This window comes from Pelophylax lessonae, assembly GCF_965119305.1.
Source record: "Pelophylax lessonae genome assembly, chromosome: 1".
In the NCBI taxonomy this organism is placed as follows: Eukaryota; Metazoa; Chordata; class Amphibia; order Anura; family Ranidae; genus Pelophylax; species Pelophylax lessonae.
The window spans coordinates 706,037,354-706,062,339 of NC_138768.1; the positions used below are offsets into that span (position 1 = coordinate 706,037,354).

General features: G+C 41.4%; 1 protein-coding gene across 1 annotated transcript in view; it reads right to left on the reverse strand.

The window, feature by feature from the left end:
- Nucleotides 1-24,986, reverse strand: part of VEGFC (vascular endothelial growth factor C) — a 230,284-nt gene that overhangs the window by 33,507 nt on the left and 171,791 nt on the right. Inside the window, exon 3 of the mRNA XM_082261991.1 lies at nucleotides 20,912-21,102. Coding sequence (XP_082118117.1) covers nucleotides 20,912-21,102 — 191 coding nt within the window. The remainder of the gene's footprint in view (nucleotides 1-20,911; nucleotides 21,103-24,986) is intronic.

Here is a 24,986-nt window from a genome sequence, read left to right on the forward strand (position 1 = left end):
CTATTAAGAGCAAAACCGAATCGGCCCGTGGATCTGTTAATTTTACCGATCCCCCGATCCAGCTATTTTGCCCGTATCGGGGCCGATATCCGATACGAATATCAGATCGGTGCATCACTAATTGTAATGTTTGCTAACACTCTCTTCAGAAATGAATTTGCATTGAATTATTGGAAGCACATTATGCTTCATATGATGCTGCAGAAAAATCTATGTAATTCAAACAGCTTTGAGTGCCTCTGGTTGCTGGTATGCAAACTTTTCTGCAAAGCATCTGTGTCCGATATGGGATACAAGCTTTTACATTTGACATGGATCATAAGCAAGAGAGATTAAAACCACATAGAGCAGGAGTTTTATTCACACCGTATAAAGGAAAAAAGGGCAAAATACTGACAACATTATGGAAACAAAGGAGATCTTTTTATGTTGCTCTTGTATTTACTTCAAAACATGTCAGTTATAGATTAAATTCTTTGGAAAACAAGTTTCTTCAGCAGTCATAATGCATGTATGTTCCCATTTGGAAGAACTTGAAGTCTTGGCGTTATACTTCTCAGGAAGACAGCACTATGAATTCTCTATTTCCCAATACACCATGTGCAAGTCATCCAGAGGTTTCACATTACTATCAATATACAGTATGTTACTAATGCTGAATGTTGTAATACTCAGCCTTTGCCACTTCTACCAATGGGAGCACTGTTACATACCATGTACAATCACTCAGGCTTATTTAATAAGGCATGCAAGAGCAACACACGTGTAAGGTGAATGCAAGCATATTTAAACAAAGCCCAGAAACTAACCATTAAATGGTTAAACTAGCTTTCAAAATTTCTTATTAAATAAGGGCAAAAAATACTTCCTCAGCTTGGAGCTCCAAGGGCTGTGGAAAGGACTTTGAATGGGCCAAGAAGAGAGGCTGGCAAAAATGTTGCAGGCTGACTGCAGGGAGACTACGTACAGGTAGGTTGACAGCACTACATCGATCATTACCATTTTATACCATTACAGATAAGATGCAGATGCTAGCAGGATCACAAGGTATTTCTAAATGTGCCCATCAGATTGCAGCCAATACCAATGCTTCATCAAAAATGTTCCCCGTCCAAGCATATTGCTTCAAGTATGTGATAATAAATCTAGTGGAAGGAGTCCCAGGAGCTGATTGACTTGACACTACACCAAATCCATGTCAGGATTTTGATCCAAACTAAGGGTCTCTACTGTGTCTGCAATGGCTTTTCCTGTTGAGACACCTGAAGGTATTTTGAAATACTTACAAACCATGGAATAAAAAAGCTTGCAAAAAAACATGTAGAACGATAAAATAATCTGTTTTAAGGCAAGTATATTTTTGGGTTTACAAGTGCTTTAAACACTGAATATATTTTAGCAATCTAGAGCAGAAATTCCTAACCTGCGGGGCACAAATGCTATGCACAATGCTCTGTGCTCCCTCTCACCTGCCCTCAGTTTTTCGGTGAAAGTGCCATGACTATTTATGAAGCAGACTAACAAAATGGACTTTGGATTGCAAAATATTGGACATGTTTCTATAAACTTTGTTTTCAAAGTTAAAACGGTGTTACTAAACTATATATTTGTATGGTTTATTTATGGAATACGGGATTTATGACATTTTTATGAAGTATGTATGCATATTTTTGACTTGGGTTGTATTTAGCTCTTTTTAGGATTGGCTAGTCATGCTTTTTTACATTGTTTTAACAAATCCTTAAAGATATATGAGCATTTTTTATTTTGCTATGACTGGCAAGAACATATTCCCCCAAAAATAATAAAAATGGTGCATTATATAGTCATAGCCCAAAACAAAAAAGGTTAGCTGGAGGTCAGTTTTATTTGAGTAATAAAGTCAATCTAAATCTGCTAACAACACTTTCTGCATCTAACAACACTTTTTTCCCAGCCTGATAATGTTGCTGTCCAAAGGTGTCTCATTGCTCTTCTATCCACAGTGGAGACATGTTAAGAGAGGAAGTGTGTTACTGGTTGAATCACCAGGTGAAAATAAAGGGAAAAAAGCCAAAAAATTGAAATTATTGCAATCACCACATTTAAGAACTGGTGAGCTGCAATGTATAACATTTTCCTATAAAGACTGGTGTCTCTTCTGTACAAGCATTCAGGAGTACTGTATTTTCTGGCGTATAAGACTACTTTTGAACCTCAAAAAAATCCCCCAAAAATGGGGGGTCGTCTTATATGCTGAGTATAATATCTCCAAGGTAACCTAAGTATAAGTATTACCGGTAGATGTAATCTCTCAAGACGCTGGCTGTGTGGGAATCCTGTACCGGTATACCGTATGTACCGTAGCTTCGGCTACATACAGTGTACCGCGCTGAGCCAATCAGGGAGAGCGATGTATTCTATTATTGAATCCAAATGCTGCTCGGATTGACGGAGTAACATCAGCCCGCCTCTCTGACTCTGCCAATCCGAGCAGGCTTTGCATTCAATAATAGAATACATCGCTCACTGTGATTGGCTCAGAGCGGTATACTGTATGTAGCCGAAGCTACGGTACATACTGTATACCGGTAAGGGATTCCCGCACAGCCAGCGTCTTGAGATTACATCTACTGGTAATACTTAGGGTACCTTGGAGATATTATGAGAGATTACATGTATTACAGTACTAGGGTACCTTGGAGATCTATGAGAAATCTGATGTTTTTCAATGGTGTTGCCTTGCTTCGGAAGGGGGGTAGTCTTATACGGCGAGTATAGCCCAAAACCTATGTTTTAACTTGAAAATTAGGGGGGTTGTCTTATACGCCCAGTCGTCTTATACGCCGGAAAATACGGTACTTTATCTTTTATTTTTTCATTAACATTTCTATGGACTGCAGCCTAGTTACAGTGCTTAAAAATTCATGGATGGAGAGAGATTTCGGGGAGGGCTTGAGTGCAGTATAGAAAACCACAGACATGCTGCATTTTTACGCTTCTCTCCATAGCCTCCATACCAGAGGTAGGTAAACTTCAACCCCTTAAGGTGCCGTTATGCTCATTGGATTCATGTGTTTTGCTGTCAGAGTCTTGCAAAGCCTCATTGGATTTGTAGTTCCGCAACAGCTGGAGGGTCGAAGTTTATCTACCCCTGCTCTATATTCACAGCTTATTATTCAACCTTACCGATTTTCAGTATTAGGAAACTGAAGAACTGAGTGATATAATGTGTTTTTTTTTTAATCCTATCAATATCATACTTTGCAACTTCTTTGCATGTTTTACACCTCTTTTACACATCTTTTATGCCATTTTATTGCCAGATTTTACGTAGCCCCTCACATTCACTTCTCACTTTGGGGCTTTACAAAAACTTGAGGTGTGCCGTAAATAAACCAGCAAAGTACTGTGTACTGCTAAGTCAGGATTTTCATAACTAGACAGAATGATTTTTTATTTTTATATCAGAATATGTGAGTCTCAAGTTTCAACGTCTGGTATTCATTTGGGAAAATATCTTGTAGGATTTCTAAATTCAGCATGATCTGCACTTTAGTTATACTAATGTAACACAATAGGGATAAGCCACGTTTATAACATACTCTTTTACTACTCCCCTATTTCAAAGCACCTACCATGTATAAAAGTTAATTACACTGTGCAATTCTGAGACCACTACTATTATTAGACAATTGACCTTTCTTCTGGAATGCAAAGTGAGCACTGTTTTCCTAAAGGGATCTCTTGTTTGACTCAGTTATAATGAAACTGTCTTAAAAATTAAGCATTTTATTAAAGAACATACCGTGCACCTCAGTGACTACATTTACTTGTATTTACATGATGTGCATCAATGTTACTGTGGCTTTTTTTTTATAGGTAACATAGTGTAACAATAAAATTTAATTTTATTTTCAATGGAAAAAGGAACAAGTGAAGGCAAAAAAATTAAACCAATTACATTATCCAAACCCTAAATTCTTTGGTACTTTCCAAATATTTTGCCACTAAAGAAGTGACAGCTTTATCCAGATTTATTACTGATTCAAGCTGTATTTTAACAACTCTTCTCTAAATGTGTATCTCCAATGCTTAGTCATGCTTGAAAATTCACAAAGAATTGTCCATAGACATTATAAACATGGTCTCATTACCATCATTTATATAAAAAAGTGCAAATCACTCCACATTAAGTGAAAACCACCAGCAGTGCAAAAAATAATTTGTGAATATATGGTTCATTAATGATGAGTTAATTAAATGTGAAGAAGGTACTCTTAAAAAGGCGTACTAACATAATCCCAAAAATATATCTTCAAACCATAAATCGTGATCAGTGCACAGTCCAAAACAAAATAGTTAAAAATAGTAGATATAAGCCTCGTGAATGAAGAATAAAATTACCACAAACCACCACCGCTGTGTGACAATCACTTCCAATCCCATCAGATGGACACTCACCAAATATTTTTGTCCCCTATTCACATTGTTGGGCACAAGCGCTGATACACAGAAGTTTAGTGGAATCCTCTAGATAGGCTTAATCGTCGCCTGCCCTTTTTTCTAGTGGTCACTTTTTCCTAATCGATATACAGCTCTCACATGACTCAGATCTTTCCTAGCCTGCCTTAGTGTTAGTGCTTGTTGTGCAAAAAAAATATATACTGTATATACTGGAGTATAAGCGGAGTATTTCAGCATGTTTTTTCATGCTGAAAAAGCCCCCCTCGGCTTATAGTCAAAGTCTCACTTACCTTTTCCCAGTCAGTGTGCATGCGCCGCTCGGGAAAGCCCGTACACGTTCGGCTATTCCCGTGCAGAAGGCGCATGCGCGGTGACTTGTTGGCGCTGGGCGGCGCCATTTTTAAATGCAAGGCAGAAAGGTAAGCAAGACTCCTCCGCAGCCCCTGCATCTCCTCGGGAGATGTAGTGCTGTGGGCATGGTACAGGAGATTCATGTACCATGCCCGCAGCACTGCATCTCCTGTGCCATGCCTGTGCCATCTGTGCCATGCCTGTGTACCCTCTGTACCATGCCTGTGTACCATCTCCTGTGCCATGCTTGAACCATCTCCTGTGCCATGCCTGTACCATCTCCTATACCATCTCCTGTACCATGCCCACAGCCCTGCATCTCCTGTACCATGTCCGCAGCCCCTGCACCATGCCTGCAGCCCCTGTTTTGGGTCTTGTGGTGGTCCAGCTGGGTCCAGTAGCTGCTGCATTTCCCACCCTAGGCTTATACTCGAGTCCATACGTTTTCCCAGTTTTTTAGGTAAAATTAGGGGCCTCGTTTTATATTCGGGTCGGCTTATACTCAAGTATATACGGTATATGTATATATATATATATATATATATATATTATATTTTATTATATTATATCATATCATATCATATCATTACCATCATTGTTTGGTTGATCCTGAGATGCATCTATTTGTCCATAAGAGAAGAGGAGAGCAGTCATGTACTTTGTGCCAGCCTAAAAAATAGCCCAACACTTCCAATCCTATCTCCCATTTCTCCTAAGGCCTATTCTTCAGAGGTTTTGTGGAATCCGCAGATACAAGGATTCCTGCCATATTTGTCAAAGATCATGTCTACGGTATATTGAGATTGACCACTCAAACAAGTTATGTCTACGGTATATTGAGATTGACCACTCAAACCTGAAGCCTGACACCACTCCCATTTTTGAATGGTGGCTCCTTATAGCTTCCTAGGAACCTTAGACCTGTCCACATGAATTCCTGTACATGCACACGCACTCAGCACTCTTGAGTGAATCAGTTACCATGGCAATATGGAATGGTGTTAGCCAGCTAACATAGTAATGACTGCAAAGTAAAGCTCTCCCTAGACAAAGAGAGTCTACAGGGAGTTTTTACCTAGACACAGCGTTTGCCTTTTTTAAGTTGCCTATCCATTAAAACAAGACCTCCTCTGTGAAGTGCAGAACCACAAGTTTCACAAGAACTATGATGCTGCTTTTGGTGTATCTAACATTAGCAAAAAACTGTAAATTCCTCATTTTGGCACATTACTAGTGTGGAGAATGAAGACCATATGAGGCACATGTGCATTGCAATCCTATCTGTTAGCACAACTGAATACTGGACTCTAGGCTTCTTCAAGGGTGGAAAGAAAGCCATGCCAGAAATTAGTATACTGAGATGATCCATTTAATGGAAGCTCCATCTAGTGAGTAAAGGTCTGCCTCAAGTTGTGTAATGCAAGGATATGAATACCTAAAAAGAAACCTTGGGGTTTTATTATGAGTTTTGAAAATCGTTTGTGATCATTAGGGGCCATTTTTAGATTCAATCCCAATCAAAATATGTGCTGCCAAAATAGCATAGCCCCACCTCTGACTATCCTAGCCCCATCTAATTTCAGGTGAAGGCCCACCACAACATATTCAAGAATAATGGAATAGTTAGCAAATATATGCTGCTATTAACTCTTTCAGTCATATGTATTAACTCAGATAGCAAAAGGCAAAGTACAATATCCCATTAACAACCAGTAATAATTCAAGTTTCCATGTTGTTACCACAGATTGAAATTGATTGGCTGCTACAGGTTAAGTTTTTTGCACATCATTTCTTCTTTTTGTACTGTTTTATTAAATAAGCCATTTATGTGCAATAGTGCAAAGCTGTTAAACTGTTCCTGAACTGTTCTTTAACCAGTTTCAGACAACCATGCCTGCTTTTTTTTTTTTTTTTAAGTAAAAAGCAAACAAAGACTGCCTTACATTTTGAAACCAAAGGAAAAATTCAATGCATCCCCAAATTCTTTGTAGCTATGCATATCTTCCCTTTAACACCATCCCAAGTTAAACACGTGGTGAAAATCACATGTTTAAAAATAAAATGAAATTGGATTCATGCACTGAATTCTAATTGGCTATGACAAGTGAAAGCCCAAGATTCCTAAAACATGAATATATTATACCACAATATTACTTTGGATGGAGGTGAATGAGCCCAGATGTGTTATTCTGTTTGCATTATCACTTCATAATAGAAATATGCAATGCTACATATGTGGTGACATGAACACTGGTAAAAATACATTATTTAAGTAAACTGTCAGTGATTGTTTCAGTATGTTGAAAAAGACAGTTTGGAATTTATTTGTCTGAAAATAGTTTTATTGTCTGGAAAACAATTGTTTCAAAAATTAACCCTAACCATGAGCTAGGATTTAACTGACATATTGAAGCATAGTAGTTTAAATTAATCAAAAGGTTGCAGTGATTGCATAGGGTAAAAGATACAGGTGACTATTGTACTATTACAGGTGCACCAGCATGATTATCTTAGGAAGCAGTGCGTTTCAATGATCTCAACAGACAATGCTTTTGTTATCTGATTCAACACTGGGGACATGTCATTTACATGTCTCTACTGAGTAATTTATTCATTAAATATCGAAAAAAAAATGTTTTATAGCTGCTATGGACTTCAAAATATAGTATTGCCCGATGAAGTTTACAGCAACTCCAAAACATTATGGTGTGAGGTTGTTTTTCAGGGGTTGGGCTTGGCCCCTTAGTTCCAGTTAAGGGAAGTCTTAAGGTGTCAGCATACCAAGGCATTTTGGACAATTTCATGCTCCCAACTTTGTGGGAACAGTTTGAGAATGGCTCCTTCCTGTTTATGACTGCGCACCAGTGCACAAAGTGAGGTCCATAAAGACATGGATGAGCGAGTTTGGGGTGGAGGAACTTGACTGGTCCTGACCTCAACCAGATATAACACCTTTGGGATAAAGTCAGTCCTTCTCTTCAACATCAGTGGCTGACCTCACAAATGTGCTTCTGGAAGAATGGTCAAACATTCCCATAGACGAACTCCTAAACCTTGTGGACAGCCTTCCTAGAAGAGGTGAAGCTGTTATAGCTGTAAAGGGTGGGCCAACTCAATATTAAAACCTACAGACTAAGACTGGGATGCCATTAACCACTTTACCACTAGAGGATTTTGCTGTCTTATGTCTGGGCCACTTTTTGCGATTCGGCACTGTGCGACTTTAACTGACAATTGCGCGGTCGTGCGGCGTTGTACCCAAACATTTACGTCCTTTTTTTCCCCACAAACAGAGCTTTCTTTTGGTGGTATTTGATCACCTGTGCGATTTTTACTTTTTGCGCTATAAACAAAAAAAGAGAGTTTATTTTGAAAAAATAACAATATTTTTAACATTTTTTTTATATGAAATTCCCCCCCCCCAAAAAAATATAAAAATCAAATTTTTTAAAAATTTTTGGCCAATTTGTTTTCTGCTACCTATGTTTGGTAAAAAAAATCACAATAAGCGTATTTTGATTGGTTTGCGCAAAAGTTATTGCGTTTACTAACAAAGGGAAAGATTTCTGTCATTTTTGGTGGTTTTTTTTTTTAACGCGTAATGGCGGCGATCTGCGATTTTTTTGCGGGACTGCGACATTGCGGTGGATAGATCGGACCCTTGACTGACATTTTTGACACTCTTGGGGGTACCAGTGACATTACTACAGTAATCAGTGCTATATATATATGCACTGTTACTGTAAAAATTACACTGGCAGGGAAGGGGTTCATTTTATTGGAGAGGGAGGGGTTAATGTATGCCTGGTGCTTACTAACGTGTGTGGGGGAAGGTGACTGTGTGACACAAGGACAGATCGAGGGTTCAACTATGCTGAACCCTGCAATCTGACCCTGCCTGTCACTTAGGAGATCCGCCCGCTTGTGTTTACACAGGCGGGCGGATCTCCACACTCGATTCCCCGACGATCGGGGAAGAGCAGCGGCGATCGCCGCTGCTCCTCCCCTGGCCCGACTCCCGATGTGACTGAATACAGCGGGAGCGAGCCTCCGGCGGTGCGCACGCGCCGCCGAGAAAGGGGAGTGTCTGGCGATGTAGGTCTACGTCGCCAGACGATAACGAACCACTTTGCCGCAGTAGGCTCAACGTGAGCACACGGCAAATGGTTAAATTTCATGTGCATGTAATTTTGTAAAGCAGGCATCCCAATACTTTTGGTAATATAGTGTAGCATGCCTTTGGCCTGCAAACTCACAGAATTTCGTCAAATACTTGTATTTGAAAATAATTAAAGCAGACCAATAAAATCATAAATGTTATTAGCAAAGTGAGTTAGTGTTAGCTACTAACCACAGAGTTACCCAATTTGGTTACCTTGACCACAGCATACTGCTTTGAGTGCATTGTGGAAAAGTAAATGGTCAGAGCCTACGTCTAGATTAGAACACTGGCTGGGCAGTTTTACAAATATTTTGGCAGGTAAGGCAGTTCACACATAGATATTTCATCTCTTTACTTAGTTGTTTGCATACGCTTATTTTCCGGCCATAAGCATTACAGACTTAGAAGATTAATCTGCAAATTTTCAACACAGCTCAGATTTTTTTGGAACTGCCCTAACAGAGATTAGAAAGTCTGGAAAGCTGGCAGCCAGTAGTTTTTCTGAGCTATTTGTAAAGACCTATAGTATTTGTAATGTAATATTATGAATTAACAACACATACAGGTTTTTTTTACTAACATACACAAACACATGTTGATGCCACCACTCTAGGGGTATCAGGACAATATCCCCCCGGACATTATCCTCAGGGCAATATCCCCCGGGACAATATCCCCCCGGAAAACATCTCCCCCGGATAATATCCCCCTGGGACAACATCCCCCGGGCAACATCCCCCCGGGACAACATCCCCCTGGGACAACATCTCCCGGGCAATATCCCCCCGGAAAACATCCCCCTGGACATAGGGTTAGGGTTAGAGGGTTAGGGTTAGAGGGGGGATATTGTCTAGGGGGATATTGTCCAGGGAGGATATTGTCCGGGGGGATGTTGTCCAGGGGGGATATTGTCCAGGGGGATGTTGTCCAGGGGGGGATATTGTCTGGGGGGAAATTGTTCGGGGGAAATTGTCCGGGGGGATATTGTCCTAGAATCCACTCTAGGTGTTTCAGTTTTTGTGGTTCTATGTCTATGCTAAGCTATCAGTATGCAAACAAAGGGGTTGATTTACTAAAACTGGAGAGTTCAAAATCTGGTGCAGCTGACTGGTAGCCAATCAATGTCTAACTTCAGCTTGTTATATTAAGCTTTAACAAAAAAAAAAATGTGGAAGCTGATTGGTTTCTATGCAGAGTCGCACCAGATTTTTCACTCTCTAATTTAAGTAAATCAACCCCAGTGTGACATTTATTTACGGTTTAGCTAATCACTTAGAGGGCCAATTGCATTGTTGTAGTGGATATGTGCAAATGCCTTAATTGCAATGCATTATTTGCATTGTTTTGTGTGTTAAAGTGCATTGCATTATGGCAGCCCATTTATTTTAAATGGGCTGTCAATGTAACATAAATACAATGAACCTTCACCTTGGTAACAAGCATTACCCCATTGCACATATGTGAATGTGTCCTTAATAAGCTACATGTATATGCGTACACGAGTTCTAGGGCTTGCCGCTATGGGGCAGGTGAGAAGATGACTGCAAATGATGGCAACCTGCAGAATTTTGTTTTGACCTAATTCAATTTATTTTTTTAAAATGATTTAAATATGCTATGTTTTAAAAAAGATAACAACTCATATGTAATAAACTGGACAGGACACAGTTTCGTATCTTCCCCCTTCACTGTTTGACAATTGACATTATACCAGCATTATGGGAGATTTCCTTTCACTTCCTGTCCTGTAGACACAACAGAAAGAAATATCTCATAAGTTAGAGGACTAGCCTCTTAGACATCTGTCACTGGAACAAATATCCTGATTAACCAGTTAAGCCCCGGAGGATTTTACCCCCTTCCTGACCAGGGCCTATTTTGCGATTCGGCACTGCGTGAGTTTAACGGACAATTGAGCAGTCGTGCGACGCTGTACCTAAACTAATTTGACGTCCTTTTTTTCCCACAAACAGAGCTTTCTTTTGGTGGTATTTGATCACCTGTGCAATTTTTTGCTCATGCGCTATAAACAAAAAAAGAGCGTCAATTTTGCAAAAATAATAATATTTTTCACATTTTTTTATATGAAATTCCCCAAAAAAATGTAAAAATCAAATTTTTTTTAACATTTTAGGCCAATTTGTTTTATGCTACATATGTTTGGTAAAAAAAAAAAAATCGCAAAAAGCGTATTTTGATTGGTTTGCGCAAAAGTTATTGCGTTTACTAACTAAGGGAAAGATTTTTGTCACTTTTGTTGTTTTTTTTTTAACGCGTAATGGCGGCGATCTGCGATTTTTTTTGTGGGACTGCGACATTGTGGCGGACAGATCGGACCCTTGACTGACATTTTTGACACTTTTGGGGTTACCAGTGACATTACTACAGTAATCAGTGCTATACATATGCACTGTTACTGTAAATGACACTGGCAGTGAAGGGGTTCACTTTATTGGAGAGGGAGGGGTTAAGTGTGTCCCTAGGGGCGTGCTTCTAACTGTGATTGGCTGTGGCTTGAGGTGTAGGAACAGTGATCAACGGTCCTACATAGTAGAACCGTATGATCACTATTCTTACACAGGGGTGAATGACAGGCGGCTTGTTTCCATTAGCCGCCTGCCTTTCTCCTGCTCTAACGGACGATCGCAAGTGACTGGCGGACATCGGGTCCGCCGGGCACACGCGCAGGGGGGGTTCGTGACCTCCGGCGGCGCGCGCTCGCTCCCTAGACCCTCACAGGCTAGCGACGTACCCCTACGTCGCTTTGCCTGTGAGGGGCTGACTGCCGACGTAAATAGTTGTGCGGCGGTCGGCAAGCGGTTAAAAGACAAGGATAGGAACAGTGGTCACCAGGATAAATACAAAGGTTAATTCTCCACAGATGAGGGACACAAGACAGCCATAAAACCTGAGAGGGGTTCTAACCTCCCACCACTCTATCCAAAACTAAAAATAATACAAATTAGTTTTAGATACTTTTTTTTTAACTTGGTTATACCCCTAACAGAAAATGTGGCTTGATACTTACAGGTATGGTAATCTGTCACAGTCCTGGAAACTTAGATACTAATTAAAACTCTCTTATGGAACCAGAGCCAAAAGAAGCAGTTACACAATGACCCCATTAATGAGCAGATGTTGGCCATTATACGATTAGATTTTCCATTCTGGCCTTTTGAAATCCAAGAGGATTTTTATTTGGGAAGATAGACACTTCACCTTATAAATATGCCAACTGTCAGCAGGATTAGTTCTAAAACTGTCTAATTTGTATGGAAAAGTGCCCATCTACTTTCACTTTGAACAGTTATATCAATACATTATACAGCAAGTAAGAGTACATGATTGAGCAATGGATGCTTGCAAATTACTAACCGGTTTTACCTTGCTCACAGACCATCAAAGTAGAACTGAAAGTAAAAGTTTTTTGTCATTTTGGATAGAGTTACAGAGGGTTATAACCCCTGTCAATTTTTTTGCTATCTGTATCCCATTGGAGAGCTTTCCCTGTTCCATAGCCACAACAGGAAGTGAGAGGGAATCCCTGGTAGTCACCGGGAATGCCAGAACTAGTGTTCCCATTGGAAGATTTACCCTCTATTCTTGTTCGGGTGAATTTGGGATTTTTGTTTCACTTTCACTTTCCGTGATAACATTTACCAGGACAAAAAGTGAGGGTTAATCCCCCAAATGGGGGCACAGATGGCAAAAAATACTGACACATGCCTAATCCCTCTTCACTCTCTAAAACTCTAAACTTAAACTTAAAAAACAATCTTCATGTATACTTTAAAGTGGCTGTAAATGCTCAGGCAATCTGAGCCGGAAGTGGGATCAGTTACCTGTCAAAACCAGGTCCCTGCTCCCCCCTACCCCCCATAAAAGTGCCAGGACCGCAATCCCCCGCTGTTGCAGTAAAGCCAATACAGGAGCCAACACTTTTGTGAGGACCTTGCAGGCGGAGGCGAGACCAAAGGGTAATGCCACAAATTGATAATGCTCCTCCCCTACAGCGAATGGAAGGAAACGCTGATGTCCAGCATAAATAGGAATGTGCAGATATGCATCCTTGATGTCAATAGAGGCCAAAAAGTCCCCTTGGTGTAGGGATGCCACTACCGTACGAAAGCGATTCAGAGCCTTGAGATCCAGAATTGGACGCACTTTTCCCTCTTTTCTGGGAACAAGTTTGAATAAAACTCTTAAAAGCGTTCCCAGGAGGGAACCGGTACAATCACCCCGTGTGGCAGCAGGTCCAGTACCACCCCTCGTAGGTCCCGCAACCGATCTGGAGATAGGTGGAGATTGGATGCGAAAAATCTGTGCCACGGTCAGGATTTGAATTCGATCTTGTAACCCGATCAGATCAGTTCATGGATCCATTTGTCCTGAAGGAGGTCCATGGTTCCGGAAAGAAACAAAGGTGTCTCCTCACCCCAGATACGGGTGAGGGCGTCCCTTCATGCAGATATGGATTTGTCTGCAGATCTGGGGGGGGCCTGCTCTTGGCTTACCTGACCATGTCTTTTTGGAACCCCCAGAAGACCTAGATGGCTTAGATCCTTTCTCCTGCATGCCAGAGGCACGAAAGGGCTGCCTGTTGGCTATAAATAAGGCCCCCATCTATTACATGGTGACTTACCTTTGGAGGATTGAGGAAAAAGTTCTCTTCCCACCTGTAAGCCCCTAGATCAGTTCATCCAAAGAGGATCCAAACAAGCGGTCCCCCATAAAGGGGGATATGCAGATCAGCTTTTTAGCCACACCATGCGTCTAATGGCTACCCCCACTGCGGATACTCTGGCTACAGGAGGGGACGCATCTAGCGACGTATCACATATAAATAGTAGGGCTTGGAAGATTTGGTCTGTTAGCTCTACCAGGCCCAGAGGAAGCTGCTCTGTTTCCAGGTCACATTTTAGTAACTTTACCCATTCCGTTATGGTCTGGGACACCAGAGTAATCACGAAAGATTGGTTTAAGTATTGAGCCCACTATCACATGTAAGTGGCGGGACAGAGATTCAATCCTTCTATCCACAGAGTCGTTAAAGCCCGGAGACTCCTCCACCGGGACCACAGTAGATTTGTTCAGTCTGGAGACCGGATGGTCCACCTTCAGGGGAACAGTCCATTTTGTGGATACAGCGTCCGCAAATGGATAGCGCCTCTTAAAACGCTTCGGCACCACTAACATCTGTTTGAGGCACCCCCATTGGTCAGAGACAATTTTGTCAAAAAGTTCCAGACAAGAGAAAACCTTGCCCGATTTCTGGGATTTGCGAGTGCCAGAAGACACCTGCGTCCCTGACGCTGCAGAATCGTCCGCTATTTTTAGATTTTTCCCTACTGACACTATAAGTGCACCCTCCACCAGCATGTTTTCCTGCACGGCTGCAGACAAGGATATGTTGTCCTCGCCATCTGAGTGTGATGACGCAGAACCCTCAGGGTAACCTGCGCCCCCGGCAGCCACATCTACCTCAGAATCTGAGGATACAGGAGAAGCAGTGGAGGGTATAGGGCACTTTTTACTAGTGGTATTTTTTAAAACCAAATCTACTTTTGACACTAGGTTTTCCAAAACTGATGTTAAGGCAGACAGAGGTTGCGACCTGAAGGTCCCAACCACAAGGAGGGGATCTGTAGGTAAAACTTGTTCCTGGGGCTCCATATGAACCCTGGAATAGCGCAGCTTCACTTTAAAAAAACTGCAAAAAACAGAACTAGCACTGCAGATAGCAGGGTGAGAGGGAGAGTCCTACAGGGACCCCAATAGACATACCACCATCCGATATGGAGTAGAATAGGTCTGCTGTGCAGAGAAACAACCTTCACAGAAAGAGGAAGTACCTGGGTCATCACTGGAGTAAAGGCCTAGCTGCTCCCTGCTGTCCAGCTTTCGCGGACTTCGAGAAAATGTCATTCCTATGGGGAAACCACAAAAAACATGGCCTCACCTGCATTTCAATGAGAACTTCTGAAAAATGGAGCTGAACGATTCGACAGGAAAATGGCGGACACCTCGGTACGCCATGCGGTCCCTAGGACCTCTTGAGAGGTCCAACATTCTATTGGCATCGGGGGGGGGGTCCCCGGCAGGGGCCCCCACCAGGACTAAGCCTCCAGCGGATCCGCTATAGCGGCATCGGCACGCCCCCCCCTCCAGGACCCCTGTCGCTGTCTGAGCTAAAGACCTCTATGATGGTGGCGAGGAAGGCCCTGTGGGAGCCTGGTATGTACAGAGAGGCCAGGGGGAATGGAGGGGTACCCGATGGTCCGACCTTCCCGGGGAGGGGCCCATGTCTGCCCCGAGACCACCAGAGCTATGGGGGGACACTACTCACCATACCAACGACAATCGGGTGGGCGCCACTCTGGATAGACTACCTCTCCACTCGGGGTGGGGGTGCTGACGGCCAAGGGGCACTCTGCAACTCGGCTGAACCAGGTCATGTGCGTCCCGGCGAGGTGTTTCACTCGCGGGCCAGCCCCGTTCATTGGGGCTCTGTCGTGGCGAAGCCTAGTGCGGGGCTGTAACTTTCACACTGGCCGGACTCAAGGATTTAGGATATCCAGTCTGAAACCCAGCCGGCTGTTAATTGCAGTTCTCTCAGGAACATAACTAAAGCTAAAAAATTAAAACTTTAACAAAGGTTCCCTTTAAAATAAAAAACAAGCTAGGATCGAAGTCCCAGCTGGGAACTAGGTCCTACTCCTAAACTAGGCAGAAACAAACTGAATCCTATAGCAGAGTGAGTGGGTGTTTGCCTGCAGGGACTACCCCATAAGCGTGGTAAAGATTTTTCCTGCCTAGTGTCCTACTCCTGTAGTGGGCAGCATAACCCAATGGTTAGGAAGAATATGGAGAAGCGTCTGTCCATAAATGATAGAGAAACAATATTTTTCACATTCTGCTATATAACATTCCCCGAAAAAAATGTAAAGATCAAAACTTTATATTTTTTTAGGCCAATTTGTATTCTGCTACATATTTTTGGTAAAAAAAAATCACAATAAGTGTATTTTGATTGGTTTGCGCAAAAGTTATCGCGTCTACAAACTAGGGGAGAGATTTATGTCATTTTTATTAATTTATTTCTTTTTTTACTAGTAATGGCAGCGATCTGCAATTTTTAGCGGGACTGCTACATTGTGGCAGACAGATCGGACCCCTAACTGACATTTTTGACACTTTTGGGGGGACCAGTGACATTACTACAGTAATCAGTGCTAAAAATATTCACTGTTAAAGTAATAATGACACTGGTAGGGAAGGGGCTAACAAAAAGCACGATCAAAGGGTTAAATGTGAGCCTAGGGGAGTGTTTTCTAACTGTGGGGGGAAGGACTTGTGAAATGATCATAGAGACCTGTGATCCTTTTTAGAAGGATCACAGACACACTATGATCATTTCAGAGAGAACAAGTCAGCTGTGTTTACAACAGCTGACCGTCCTTCTCTATCAGCGGGGAGCGACTGCAGGTGCCTGGCGGCAATAGCGGCCACCAGTCCAGTGGATTGGCATCCCCACTGCCTAGTGGGCCAGAAACACCGCCGGTGGTGAACGCTTGCCCCCCCTGCACTACTCCCGTGACCGACGTACCCCTACGTCGATTTGCGAAGCCGAGCCAGCCTGCTGCAGTAAAACTGCGGAGGGCGTTCGGGAAGTGGTTAAAAAAGGCAGAATAATATTAAAATATATAAATATCAAATATGGAAGAGTTTGAGGAGGCCCATTCACACAACTCGCATTGGACTTCTTCGGGAAGCGTTGCTGAATGTAGACCCAACGCAATGACAAGCTGAAATCCATCGTTCCTATTAGGAAGAGTTACACCAACACCCTGTACTGATGTGCGCTTGCAACACACTTGCCAGTATTTTGGTCAATGCAACGTTTAATGTGTGTCAACATGCGCTAAATGCAATGCATGTGGTGTGACACAATCCAGCCTAGGTCCAGCCAGAAAAGGCCATATCTTCTATGTGAGGCAGATGCTAAGAATCGGATATTGTCTTTATTTTGACAAGACATTCAGCATTTGAAGGATTTCTCAGAATGCTGGAAGTGAATGAGCTCATAGTTTACGCACTCCATACTCGATGATCTCTGCCAATGATTGAGTTCAAGGCATTGCCACAGAAAAATCAATAATCTGCATGGCCAGTCTTAGAATCAAGATTGCAAATTTTAAAGTTGGCACACAAATAATAAAAATTGGCACATTTAAACTCTACATAGGATAACAGTTTTAGGGGAAGCATGCTACTGTACTTTTGACATATCACTGTATACAATTAAAGTGTTTTCAATACACTGGAATGTTAAGGAGGTACTGGCCATTAGGAAGGAGTTTGTATACACAGATTGCAAGAGCTTGGATCTGGATTAACATACAAAATTGATTTTGTCACCATGTACTGTTCCCCTTGCCAGTTATACTTCTAGTGCATAGATCTCATGACTGAGAAAAGGAGCACATGTTTAGTTCTTATAGAATATGCAGGCTTTGTTTTTGATAAATGCCTTGTAAGCATACGGGAATCTTCATTTTCTCTGTTACATTTAATATACGCATAAATGCAATTTGTACACACACAACTAAACCAAACATACAAGAAAGGAAAGAGATGAAAAATGACTGTAACATAGTATTAATCACGAGCCTATCATACCTATTGTTTGATATCAGATTCCATACAAGCTGTAGTTCATAGAGCTTTTTTTGTTAACCTTAGTACCCTTGCCAAACAGTTCTTCTTCAGTGGTCTGACACTTAAAGCGGAACCTCACTCAAAAGGGGAAGTTCCACTTGTTTGCATCCTCCCCCCTCCTCTTTAACAACTGGCTCTTTTTTTGGGGTCGGGGTGGGGGGACACAGATACCTGGTTTTGACAGGTACCCGCTTCCACTTTGGTCAGATCGCCAGATTTCACTACCCCCTCTTTCCTTCACAGCCTTCTGGGACCCATCACAGATCCCAGAAGACGGCAGGATTATTCACCAAGTTCAGTGCGGCTCGCGCATGTGAACTGGGAAACAGGTTGTGAAGGTTGAAGCCTTCAATGCCAGTTTTCCTTAGTTAAAGTGGTAGTAAACTCTTTTCTTCTATTTTTCCCTACATGTAGCTTATAATAAATCTTACCTGTAGGTAAAATTAATCGGTGCTGGTTTAGGAGATATTGCAGTGTGAAGCAGCCGGTGACGTCACTGCCGCATGAGCTCTGATGGAATGGCATACCTTTCCTTCAGAGCTTGACTTTATCGCTGCTCCACCATTTAAGTGGCTTGGGTAAGGAATCGGCTTGAGTGAGGACATCGCTGGACAGTATTTGTAGCTGCTGACTTTTATTTGGGGGAAGACTCCTCTTTAAGCTGGCCAGAGACTGAAAATTCAGATGGTTAAGTGGGGAATGAGCTAATTTAACCAGTGTGTGGCCATCCCTGGTCAACAGAAGTTGATTGTTGATTGACTTCTGTCAAATAGACAAGTTGGAAATCGTTTCTCGATCAGTGGCTTTGGGCAATAGGTTGCAGTCCCTGATCAGTGGATTTTTATGGCTCACTGTGTATGGCCTTTAGCATTAGGAGCTGAATCAGATCCTTTTTAGCAGCTAAGATCTGAGGGTCATTATAAATGAGAAGAGTCATCATGGTATCTGCACATCAGCCAGGGGCAATCAGGTCATGGCTAAGATGAAAAGCATTCCAAAACAGATTAAACATTCTAAACTCTAACTGGGTGGCATTTAGTCTGCTAAAGTACTGTCTATCAAAAACTATTTTTAAAATAATTTTTTTTAAATATTGTTTTCACTTTTTTATTTCAGTGCTGTGGATCTCCTGTGGCTTTTTCGCAGTCATTTTATGCCTATGTGCACTTGCTCAGAGCTGGCTCTGTTCTCCTAAGGAGACATCACTGCAACAAAATAAGGGTCAATCCCATCTTACACAGTTATTGTCAGAGCATTTATCCAAATTGGATGATTCACCCTCATCCTGTACACTGGTGACAACCTTAAAATTAGGATTTTCCCTTTCTTCCATTTTGCTGGCAATGGTCAATATTAGGATGAATCCCCCCAGCTTGAACAAAGACAGCAAGCAAGATGGATAAAGAGTCGGCAGGAACCGGCTGAGATTTGACCTGTGTGTGGGCAGGCTGAATGTACCAAGTTGGGTACAACCAGCCTGTTGGATTTACTTTTCTTCTCCTGGCAGTACCAGCTTCCTCCCAGGCCAGGCAAAGTGACGTACCGGTAGCGAGCCAATAGCGGGCGAGCGTGAGCCTGCTGAGGCGCGCGCCCGCCCCGACTCGTTCCCTAACAAGTCAGTGCGTGTGACCGGCGGACCCGATGTCCGCCGGTCACTCGCGATCGTTCGCCGGGAAGGGAGAAAGGCAGGCGGCTAATGTAAACAAGCCGCCTGTCATTCTCCCCTGTGTAAAAATGGAGATCAGACGGTTCTACTATGTAGGACCATTGATCTCTGTTTTTACACTAGTAGCCAGGTCCCATCACAGTTAGAAACACGCCCCTAGGACACACGTAACCCCTCCCTCTCCAATACAGTTAACCCCTTCCCTGCCAGTGTCATTTTTACAGTAACAGTGCATATGTATAGCACTGATTACTGCAGTAATGTCACTGGTAACCCCAAAAGTGTCAAAAATGTCAGTCAAGGGTCCGATCTGTCGGCCGCAATGTTGCAGTCCCGCAAAAAAAATCGCAGATCGCCGGCATTACTCATTAAAAAAAAAAACACCAAAAATGACAAAAATCTTTCCCTTTGTTAGTAAACGCGATAACTTTTGCGCAAACCAATCAAAATACGCTTTTTGCTATTTTTTTTACCAAACATAGGTAGCATAAAACAAATTGGCCGAAAATGTTAAAAAATTTTGATTTTTACATTTTTTTGGGGGGAATTTCATATAAAAAAAATGTGAAAAATATTGTTATTTTTGCAAAATTGACGCTTTTTTTGGTTTATAGCGCATGATCAAAAAATCGCACAGGTGATCAAATACCACCAAAAGAAAGCTCTGTTTGTGGGAAAAAAAGGACGTCAAATTCGTTTAGGTACAGCGTCGCACGACCGCGCAATTGTCCGTTAAATTCATCAGTAAAAAATTGCAAAAAAACTCCTGGTCCTGAAGGGGGTAAAATCTTCCGGGTTCCGGGGCTTAAGTGGTTAATAGTTAGCATTTTATGCTAAGCTAGAAACTTCTCATTATTGCCTAAATGAGAAGCTGAAGGAACAGCTTATCATTTCAGTGCCAGAAAAGTTTTCTAAGCACCAAAAACTGTTTTCACGTGGTTAACACATTCACTCCAGCAGCCGGTTAGATCACTGCTACTCCTAGTTAGGACTCTCCTATGTTTTATTTTTCCATGGCAGTGTGATAGTGCCTTTCATAAAAGAAATCGTATATTTCCTACTAAATGCTGAGAGAACTTTAATATCTAAAACAGAACATTTTCCAAAACTTGGAACTGCTTTTCCCCATAAGTAACTCTAGCGTGTTTATTATAACAAATTGGGTGAAAGTGGTCAGCATGACACAGTGTAAGCTTGAACTGTACTACATTTAGCCTCTACTGCTCTTGTAAGAGACGTGAACATACAGAATATATCTTCTTTTGCTTTGATCTCCATGAGTCCACAAATCACTGCCAAAGTTAAGGTTCGCTCAAACACATTTGATTTTAAATCCAAAACCACTGAGGTTTTCAGGCACCAGCATTACCATTTAACTTCAAAGACGTATAGGTTACGTGATGGATGCAATCTTAATTTCTTAATTAAATAGAAATGCATTAGAAGCACATTAAAAAGCTTCAGATGGCATGGCCCTTGGAATACGAACATCTATCAAAAAAGTATTGTATAGCTCCTCACTTTATTCTACGGCAAAAGTAGACGTCTGGCTGTAATTAAAACTCACCGTTTTGCTGACATATGAGGAGCTAGTGTTCATACAGTGCAATCCTTCACTGTTGCAGCATCCTCCGCATCTGTATAGTGACACGCATGGAGGTTTAAAGAACGTGTTTGTCGGTGCACCAAATTCCTTTCCGACATCTACACACACTTCACGTGGTATGCACTGGGTCTTTCTCCATTCACTTTCAATACCTAAATAGGTACAAAAGAATTTAAGGTTATTTTATGATATAAAGATATACTGTAAATATATATATATATATATATATATATATATATATATATACATATATGTATATATATATATATATATATATATATATATATATATATATACATATACATATATATATATATATATATATATATATATATATATATATATATATATACACATATATTTATATAAATATATACTTCATATACATACAGTATATGAAGTTTGTTTATAGCAGTTATTCTTTACCAGGTTTTAGGGAACCCTAGTATTTATCCAGAGAATGGTAGGGGTTCTTTGAGCAGTAATGGACTGATCTCCAGCCTCATGACGCTCGTATAGATTTTGCTAAATCCTTTTCAGCAGAGCCAACAATGCAGGCCCAGTGGAGCATCTCCTCTAGTCTTTTATGTATGTAACCACTAATCCAATTATCTTTTTATCTGCCTATAAAGGTTTTTTTCTCCAGTGACCACCAAAAGGGGAACTTTTCCACTGTCCACCAATGTAAGAGGGAACTTTTCTTATGTCCACCAATGTAAAGGGAAACTTTTCCACTGTCCACCAATGTAAGAGGGAACTTTTCTTATGCCCACCAATGTAAAGGGGAACTTTTCCACTGTCCACCAATATAAGAGGGAACTTTTCCACTGTCCACCAATGTAAGAGGGAACTTTTCTTATGTCCACCAATGTAAAGGGGAACTTTTCCACTGTCCACCAATGTAAGAGGGAACTTTTCCACTGTCCACCAATGTAAGAGGGAACTTTTCCACTGTCCACCAATGTAAGAGGGAACTTTTCCACTGTTCACCAATATAAGAGGGAACTTTTCCACTGTCCCCCAATGTAAGAGGGAACTTTTCCACTGTCCACCAATGTAAGAGGGAACTTTTCCACTGTCCACCAATGTAAGAGGGAATTTTTGCAACTGTCCACCAATGTAAGGGCAAACTTTTCCACTGTCCACCAATGTAAGAGGGAACTTTTTCACTGTTCACCAATATAGGAGGGAACTTTTCCACTGTCCCCCAATGTAAGAGGGAACTTTTCTTATGTCCACCAATGTAAAGGGGAACTTTTCCACTGTCCACCAATGTAAGAGGGAACTTTTCCACTGTTCACCAATATAAGAGGGAACTTTTCCACTGTTCACCAATATAAGAGGGAATTTTTCAACTGTCCACCAATGTAAGGGCAAACTTTTCCACTGTCCACCAAAGTAAAGGGGAGTTTTTCCACGCTCCACCAATGTAAGGGCAAACTTTTCCACTGTCCACCAAAGTAAAGGGGAGTTTTTCCACGCTCCACCAATGTAAGGGGGAACGTTTCCACTGTCCACCAATTTAAAGGGGAACTTTTCCACTGTCCACCAATGTAAGGGTTAATTTTTCCACTGTCCACCAATGTAAGAGGGAACGTTTCCACTGGCCACCAACGTAAGAGGGAACTTTTTCACTGTCCACCAAAGTAAGGGGGAACTTTTCAACTGTCCACCAATGTAAGGGGGGACTTTTCCACTAACCACCAATAGAAGGGGGTAATACAATTTACAATGTCTGCATTTCTTCACAGGCTATTATTATTTGTTTCATGATTGTTACTAAAATTCTGTCCACTGGAGCAAAGAAGGGTGTTTAAAAATAAATTATCCAGACCCTGTAAAAAGTATGCTCTCTATGATAGTCTACCTCTTTCTTAAAATGTATCTAAAACTATAACTTTTTAATTTGGAAAGAATAGGATAATTATAATCTCTGTCAGGTTTGTATTGCATTCGGTAAGCTCACTAGGGTGATTTGTCTTTTTTTGATAGAATATTTAAAATATGACAGAACAGAAGTGTGTGTGGGAGTGGGATCTTTCAATAACAACAGCTGTTCCAGTAATACATTTCTAAAATGCAATTTACTTTTTATTTAGAGGAGAGTTTCTCTCACTTCCTGTTGTGTCTCCAGAAGAGAACGTTATATAAAATACCTCTACAGAACACAAGCAGCAAAATATAATACATATGTATAGGTGTTTAACTATTTCCTGCGCTAACAAAAAAAAAAAAAATGTTGGATTTTAGATATACTAAATACATAATAACATAGTCCTAGCTAGTAGCAGTAAACAAATACTGTAATACTGTAATAGTATCAAGATGCTGTAAATTAGGACAGTAGGTGAGGCAAATACTGTATTTTGTTCTAACAATTAGGGTAAAAAATTTGTATATTCCAGAGATGTCATGCTTATGACCTACTGAGCTTTTCCTTATCATGGCAGCATGGCAAAGTTATTACTGTATATAAAATGGTCAGGTATGAGAGTCTCAGCTGCAAGTTATAAAATTGCTATATATAGTTCTAGTGGTGCTGGATAAGATTGGGATTGATGATGATTAACCACTTGCCGACCAGTCACGTTGACTTTACTGTGGCAAAGTGGCTCGTTCCCGTCCAGCGATGTAGACCTACGTCGCTGGACTCCTCCCCTTGTGGGCGGTGTGATCACCGCCGCTCCTCCCCTGGCCCGACTCCCGCTGAATACAGTGGGAGTCGGGCCAGGGGAGGAGCGGCGGTGATCACCGCCGCTCTTCCCCGATCGTCGGAGAATCGAGTCTGGAGATCCGCCCGCTTGTGTAAACAAAGCGGGCGGATCTCCTAAGTGACAGACAGGGTCAGATTGCAGGGTTCAGCATAGCTGAAGCTGCGATCTGTCCCTGTGTCACTCAGTCACCTCCCCCCACACACGTTAGTAAGCACCAGGCATACATTAACCCCTTGATCACCAATAAAAATTAACCCCTTCCCTGCCAGTGTCATTTTTACAGTAACAGTGCATATGTATAGCACTGATTACTGTAGTAATGTCACTGGTACCCCCAAAAGTGTCAAAAATGTCAGTCAAGGGTCCGATCTGTCTGCCGCAATGTCGCAGTCCCGCAAAAAAAATCGCAGATCGCCGCCATTACTCGTTAAAAAAAAATACACCAAAAATGACAGAAATCTTTCCCTTAGTAAACGCAATAACTTTTTGCGCAAACCAATCAAAATACGCTTATTGCAATTTTTTTTACCAAAAATATGTGGCAGAAAACAAATTGGCCTAAAATGATAAAACATTTAGATTTTTAAAATTTTTTGGGGGGGAATTTCATATAAAAAATGTGAAAAATATTGTTATTTTTTCAAAATTGTCGCTTTTTTTTGTTTATAGCGCAAAAAGTAAAAATCGCACAGGTGATCAAATACCACCAAAAGAAAGCCTTGTTTGTGGGAAAAAAAGGACGTAAATTTCGTTTGGGTACGGCATTGCATGACCGCGCAATTGTCAGGTAAAGTCGCACAGTGCCGAATCGCAAAAAGTGGCCTGGACGTAAGACAGCAAAATCCTCCGGTGGTAAAGTTGTTAAAGTAGGATCTTTTGGTAAGTTTTTTTTTTTTTGCACTTCGCAATGCAAGACCAAGTATATAAAGCAGGTCAATTTTTATTTTTTGCACCTTGCTTGCTTTTTAACACTTAAAAAGACTGGTCATTTAAACCTATAATCTAGAATGGCTTCAAATACTCAGTATCACATTTACCAGAAAATACAACTTTCTTTAAAATTGTAGCAAGGTAAGAAGTGCAAATACTGTTTGATTCAAGTAGAACAGAGGCATAAATCACATAGAACGATTAAGGGAGGTTTGGGTGGATTAAGGTCGTCATGCAGTGCTTGTGTCTAGTTTGATCTCTTGTTAATCCCCCGGTTGCCAGGCATACAGGAATTTGCAGTGTAGCATGTTGTAAATAAACGATTGGATAAAAATGTTAAGTTTATATCTCCTGAAACGTAGTTCTCAGAAAAAGTATACAAAGCTGCCAAA